The following is a 7,033-nucleotide window of genomic DNA, read 5'->3' on the forward strand; positions in this document are numbered from 1 at the left end:
CCGACCCCCCCACCCTCCCGTCAGGTGACCCCGACCCCCCCACCCTCCCCTCAGGTGGCCCCGACCCCCCCACCCTCCCGTCAGGTGACCCCGACCGTCCCCGGACCCTCCTCACAGGCGGCCCCGCCCCACCCTGGACCCTCCCGCCAGGTGACTCCGACAAGGCCCGGTCCCTCCTGCCTGAGGTGACTCCTACCCGGCTGGCGACCCCCCGAAGCCTCCCTCGCTCCTCAACTGAGGGCGACTCCGCCCATCCCGGGACACTGCGTCTTTTCCTGTAAACTCGACGCCTGCCCCGACGGCCGAATTCCAGAAAGCTCCTCGCCGCCGCCTCGCTTTCGGTCGTGCCTCAGCGCCCGGCCAGAGGCGGGGAAGCGCTTCCCTCGGTGCCAGGAGTGACGAGGGCCCAAGGAAAGACAGTGCATAAGGAGAAATGGAGAAAGGGCCAAAGTCAAATTTCCAGGTGTGAAGACTTTCACCGCTGTGAACCGCACGTGCGCACAGCCATTCCTGTCAGAGCCGCCGCGCCCTCGCTCGGCTACCGCCGCTGCGCGCCCCCTGCTGGACATAGGCGCTGGCACGGGGCAGTGGGCAGGCACGGTCTGCCGCGCGGCCGGGTGCGAACCGCGTCCTCGCCGGATGGCCGACTGCGCACGCGCAAGCCAGCGCGCCCTCTGCCGGGCAAGGGCGAGATGCACGGGGCACTGCGCAGGCGCGGGGTTGGGCTGGCCGGAGCGGCCGAGGCGGCCGGGGGTGGACCGGGCACCTGCAGGGGCGGCCGACTGCGCACGCGCGAGCCGCCGCGCCCCCTGCTGGAGCCGGAACGGCCGGTGCGTCCGCCAGTCGCGGGTCGCAGGCGCCCCCTCCCCTCCAGGGCGGCCACGCAGCTGTCAGTGCTTCCGCCACTGCGAGGCTGGAGCAGAGCCCGGGTGGCCGAGGGAGGGGACCCCGCGAGAGGGCCGCGCGCCGGCCGCCGCCGCCCCGGCGCCCAGGCTCGGTGAGTGCCGCCGGGACCCGCCGCTCGCGCGCTTGTTCCCGGGGCTTGCGGTCCCCACCCGGGTCCGCCCTTCCCACCCTCGCTGGCCAGCTTGGGCCTCGGGCCGCCCCCAGCTCTGGCCTGGGCTGCGGGCCCCTCCTGCGACCCCGCATCCCCGCCGGCCGCGCCCGCCCCTCCCGCCGCGGCCTCGGCTCCCGGCGCTCCCTGCAGGTGCCGCTCCCGCAGCGTCGGCTCCCATCCGAGCCTTGGGCGTGTCCCGCACTGCGGGCAGTGCCGGAGCCCGCGCCGCGCGGGGAAGCTCAATCCTGCCGAGACTCGGCACGGCCCAGGCCCTCTGTGTGCGCCCAGGAGGTGGATGTGTAGCGCCCGACAGCCCCGGGCCCGAGGGATGCAGGCGTCCACCGCGCACCTGCGGAGATGGCGCCGCTTCCCTGTCGCGGGGAGGCCGGGCGCGCGGTGGCAAAGCCGCCCGGGTTGGATTCCGCCTGCTCCCACCCCCTCGTTCCAAGGAACCTCCGAATCCGAATGCAAGGCGCCTCCGAATCCGAATCCAAGGCCCACAGTCCGCGGTGGGCGTTTGCCGCGCCCTCCGCTGTGTGGGGGCGGGGAAGGGGAGCCGCTAGTCCAGGCGGAGGGGCCTGTGGCAGTCGCCGAGGCCGAGTTCTCGGTGCCCTCCGTCAGGACGCCTGTGTGCATCGCGTCCGTGTGTCTTGGCTCTGTTCCAAGCCGGCTTCACGCTTCAGGAGGGCCGGGACGACCTTATGGTCACGGGCGTGGGGAAGGCGCTTGGTGTCTGTCGCACGGATGAAGCCATGTCCTCAGGGGGTAATTGCCGCTTGTTCGCGGGGTTACGTCCTGGACTGTGCACTCCGGGAAGGCATGGATTGGATCTTGTTGGGGTTTGTGTTCTGGAACTCCCGAAATGCCCGCTGAGTGAGTAGCTAGACCCCGCGACAGCATGGAGCCAGGCAGGGTGCACGTGGGAGAGGTGCACTCTTCTCCCGGGCGCCCTATCATTTTATTCAGATAGTCTGGGTGCTGCCTTTTGTAAACTTGAAAAGACTAAGACTGTTTTAGAAAGTTTGCCTCTTGGGAAATGTAAGAGAAAGGGAAAAATAGATAAAAATGGATGTCATGGGAATCTCCCCACACTTTTATTTTTAACTTCTTAGAGAATTTTTCTTTTAAATTGAACCTTTGCTAACTCTGTCTGACAAACAGGACGACGCCTCTCCCTTCCTAAGGTAACTTACAACCATTCTGACCAGATAGCTCTTTTGAAACAGGAGAGGGTAGCGCGAGTTGTTTCTAAAAAGAGGTTAGCCTTCCATCTGCATGAGCCAGGCAGACTCACGGGAACCCATTTTGACTTAGTCTCAACTGGGAAGGCCCAGGTAAGATCCCTGGTTTGCCGTTTCTTCCCCAGCCCTGCTTCCGGAGACTGTGGAGTCTATTGAAGGGAAGCATTGTGGAACTCTGGGAACGGCCCTGACGGGGAAGGCCCTGTGCACAGTTGAAAGATGAATTGGAGGCTGGGCTCAATGGCTCACACCTGTAATCCTAGTACTTTGGGCGGCAGAGGCGGGCGGATCACTTGAGGTCAGGAGTTGGAGACTAGCCTGGCCAGCATGGCGAAACCCCGTCTTTACCAAAAATATAAAAAATTAGCTGGGCGTGGTAGCACGTGCCTGTAATCCCAGCTACTCAGGAGGCTGAGGCAGAAGAATCGCTTGAACAGAGGTTACAGTGAGCTGAGATGGCGCCACTGCCCTCCAACCTGGGTGACAGAGCGAGACTCTGTCTCAAAAAAAAAAAAAATGAATCGTACACAGTCCCTGCTCTTGGGGGGTGTTAGGATAGAGCTAAAAAGATGCTTTATTCACAAGTAACTGTGATAGAAGACAGAACAAGATGAGTACCACATGACACATCTAGAAAAGGTGCAACAGGTGACCAGAGGTGGAGGACCTCGGTGGCTCCAATAAGAGCAGAAGGTCTCCACCCAGGCTTCCTGTTACAATCACATGGGAAGCCAGCCTGGGCCCAGAACAACCCAGCATCTCCAGGGGTGGGCCTCAGATGTCAGTTTCTGCCTTAAAGTGCCCTGGAAAATTCCACTGTTCAGGCAGCCAAGACAAAGAGCCCCTGAAACAAGCTTCACAGAGGCCATGGCACTAGAAGTGGGCTGGGAAGTGATGGGTAGGTGTCGGCAAGTAGAGAAAGCTATGCTGGGTGATATTCTAGGCAGACAAAACACTGAAGGCCCACATCTTGTGGGGAAGAGTGAGGCATGTCAGACGCTGTCCCGGAAGAGTTTTGCAGACCCCATTCTCCTGAATGGCTCAGAGTGTTTGTGGTGTTGGAGAGGTTTGGAGCCAACAGGCAGACCGGTGCCTTTGCGGGAGCCATGTAACGAGGTCCTTGCTACCTTACTTGTTGCAGAACATCCATGGTTACCACTCTCTGGGGAGTTTCCATTGCCTCATTACCTCATTTTCTGCAGCTAGGGAGGCAGAACAGCTAGCTGGATGGAGAACAAGACTGAGGCCACGGCAAGGGTTAGGGAAGCAGGCAGCAGCAGAGATTTTGTGGAAGTCTCTCCTGATAGCTCCCTTTGGAACCACATCTCTGGCTTAAAAATACACCCTATGAACCCCTGCCAGAATTTCAGTGTAAACGCAGAGCCTGTGCTCCTAGGGAGGCAGCCGCCTCCAACTCCGGGCAGCGCCTGTGGTGCTGAGTATGAGCGCCAGCAAGCTAGGGCTCTGCCAGGGCCTGCGATGCCAGTGCCACAGCCTCAAACCAGCCTCCCCAGCTCTCAGCCGATGGCTGTGGCTTGTGCATTTGTTCCTACCTCGTCCCCACAAGGGCCACTGAGTATACAAGTTGGCCTTGGCCAGTGCAATTGATTCACGTCTGTAATCTTGGCACTTTGGGAGGCCAAAGCAGGAGGATCACTTGAGGTCACAAGTTGAAGACCAGCCTGGGCAACATGGCAAGACCCCATCTCTAAAACAAAAATTAATTAGCTGGGCATGGTAGTGCACACCCATGGTCCCAGCTATTTGGGAGACTGAGGTGGGAGGATCACTTGAGCCAGGAGGTCAAGGCTACAGTGAGCCATGATCACACCACTGTACTCCAACCTAGGCAAAAGAGTGAGACCCTGCATTAAAAAAAAAAAAGGCCAGCCGCAGTGGCTCACGCCTGTAATCCCAGCATTTTGGGAGGCTGAGGCAGGTGGATCACAAGGTCAGGAGATCGAGACCATCCTGGCTAACACGGTGAAACCCCCTCTCTACTAAAAATACAAAAAATTAGCCAGGCGTGGTAGCGGGAGCCTGTAGTCCCAGCTACTCGGGAGGCTGAGGCAGGAGAATGGCGTAAACCCCGGAGGCGGAGCTTGCAGTGAGCCGAGATCGCGCCACTGCACTCTAGCCTGGGCAACAGAGTGAGACTCCGTCTCCAAAAAAAAAAAAAAAAAACAGGCCTCAGACTTTTTTTTCATGTGTACCATTATGTGTGAGTGAATGTAAACATGCAGCCCGATATATATTATGTATTATAAATTACAATTAGTGTCCTGATGTATTATGGACATAGAAATATATACAAATATAGATCTTTTAAAGGAATAAAGGCCAGGCATGGTGGCTCACACCTGTAAACTCGGCACTTTGTGAGCCTGAGATGGGAGGATCCCTTAAGGCCAAGAGTTTGAGACCAGTCTGGGCAACATAGTGAGACCCTGTCTCTACTGAAAGAGAAAAAAAAAAAAAAATGGCATGCACCTAAAGTCCCAGCTACTCTGGAGGCTGAGGAGGGAGGATCGCTTGAGCCTGAGAATTCAAGAATGCAGCGAGCTATGATCACACCATTGCACTCCAGCCTGAGAAACAGAGCAAGACCCTGTCTCTAAAAGAGAAAAAAAAAAGAGGTGAAATAAGCATGATTAAATTTATCCAACATATGACTGCTACAAAAACTATTGTATAAACATGCTTTTTAAATATGAAAACCACGTGTCCACATCCCATTTATCAACTCTTATTGAATCCTGAGTCCCAGCATTTAAGATCAATTGTAAGTTCTGTTTATTGGCCAGGCGAGGTGGCTCACGCCTGTAATCCTAGCATTTTGGGAGGCCGAGGTGGGCAGATCACTTGAGGTCAGGAGTTCGAGACCAGCCTGGTCAACATGGTGAAACCCCATCTCTACAAAAAAAAAAAATTAGCTGGGCATGGTGGTGGGCACCTGTAATTCCAGCTACTCAGGAGGCTGAAGCAGGAGAATCACTTGAACCTGGGAGGCGGAGGTTGCAGTGAGCCGAGATTGCACCATTGTATTCCAGCCTGGGCAACAAGAGTGAAACTCTGTCTCAAAAAAAAAAAAATATATATATATATATATATATACACACACACATATATGTATTTATTTCAGGCCCTAGTTATTAACAGCATTTGCACATAAACACAATACAGAGAAAGGCACAAACCCTGTGCTTACCAGGCAGGGTACTTTTCAATTTCATTTACCCATCATCTGAGGGCCCTTGATGAATTTGGGCTGGGATATGTTCAGTGACTGTCAGGGTAGGTGGAAATTCTGGTGTTGATGTTTTGATGTGCGGGTGTAAATGTTCATGTAGACAGTACGCTTGTAGCATCATTGGGAACGCAGTCACGTCATTGTGGAAACCTCTTCAAATGTCTGTTTTCACAAATGCTCTATTCTTGGTACGGATTCTTTTTGAAAAGCTGTAACTCATATATTGTCACCTTTTCTTTGAAGGAACAGATTGCATTGCATCTATTTAAAAGAAAAAAGGTAGATGACACACTGCTGCAGTCATTTGTCTTTAAAAACGAAAAAATATCTCCAGATTTGGAACTTTTCACAAAAGAAAATCTGTAGCTTCTCCTTAAATTTTCTGACTCTTTGAAGTACTAAGTCATGAAATGACCAGTAAACCTCCAAGTCACACAAAAGATATTCATGGTCATTTTCCGCATCACTGCGAAATATTGTAAAGCTTTCATTATTTTAAGGGTCTTGAGTTTTTTTGTTTTGTTTGTTTGTTTGTTTGTTTTAATTGACCACAACTGGAATACCCTGAAACTTGTAAACTCCAACATGCCTAAGATGCTTAAAGTAGACTTGTGGTGAGGGCCCACCATCACCCCCCACATCACAGGGTGCCTCCTCCTCAGTCAGGATGCCACAGCTGCTGACATACAAGCCAGCGTGAACACTAGGGTCTGTCCAAGTACTAAATACCAGTAAAGCTGGCAGGGTATGGTAGCTCATGCCAGTAGTCCCAGCACTTTGGGAGGCTGAGGCAGGAGGATCATTTGAGCTCAGGAGTTTGAGACCAGCCTGGGCAACATAGTGAGACCTGTCTCTACAAAAAAAAAAAAAAAAGCCAGGTGTGGTGGTGCATACCTGTAGTCCCAGCTACTTAGGAGGCTGAGGCAGGAGGATCACACCACTGCATTCCAGCCTGGATAACAGTGTGTGACTGAGACCCTGTCCCTGCAGGAAACAGACAGAAATATCAGTGAAGCCATTTTTTTTGCATTTTTAAAGAAAAATACTTACAAGTAGATTTTCTCATTACTTTTTCACTGCTGCAGGTTGTCTAGCCCACCCCACTTGGAGACCACTGGGAAGGGGCGAGGACCATACCCTATAAATGTGCCTGCTTATATATATAAAAATAATATTTAGGACCGGGCTCAGTGGCTTACACCTGTAACTCCAGCACTTTGGGAGGCAGAGGCGGACAGATCACTTGAGGTCAGGAGTTCGAGACCAGCCTGTCCAACACGGTGAAACCCCGTCTCTACTAAAAATACAAAAATTAGCTGGGCGTGGTGGTAGGTGCCTGTAATCCCAGCTACTCAGAAGGCTGAGGAAGGAGAATCGCTTGAACTCAGGAGGCAGAGGTTGCAATGAGCTGAGATTACACCATTGCACTCCAGCCTGGGCAACAAGAGTGAAACTGTCTCAAAAAAAAAAAAAAAAAAAAAAAAA

At 53.9% G+C, this 7,033-nt stretch overlaps 2 protein-coding genes across 2 annotated transcripts in view; one reads left to right on the forward strand and one right to left on the reverse strand.

The window, feature by feature from the left end:
* Nucleotides 1-538: 538 nt before the first annotated feature.
* Nucleotides 539-2,424, reverse strand: LOC112613871 (collagen alpha-1(III) chain-like). Its single transcript, XM_025369745.1, has one exon. The coding sequence runs from the start codon at nt 1,691-1,693 to the stop codon at nt 539-541; it is 1,155 nt and encodes a 384-aa protein (XP_025225530.1). The 5' UTR covers nt 1,694-2,424.
* The window catches only part of ABCA3 (ATP binding cassette subfamily A member 3), a 67,456-nt gene continuing 61,233 nt past the window's right edge, over nt 811-7,033 (forward strand). Inside the window, exon 1 of the mRNA XM_025369746.1 lies at nt 811-997. The gene's annotated coding sequence lies outside the window, so the exon portion shown is untranslated. The remainder of the gene's footprint in view (nt 998-7,033) is intronic.

This window comes from Theropithecus gelada, chromosome 20 (assembly GCF_003255815.1).
Source record: "Theropithecus gelada isolate Dixy chromosome 20, Tgel_1.0, whole genome shotgun sequence".
Lineage (NCBI taxonomy): Eukaryota > Metazoa > Chordata > Mammalia > Primates > Cercopithecidae > Theropithecus > Theropithecus gelada.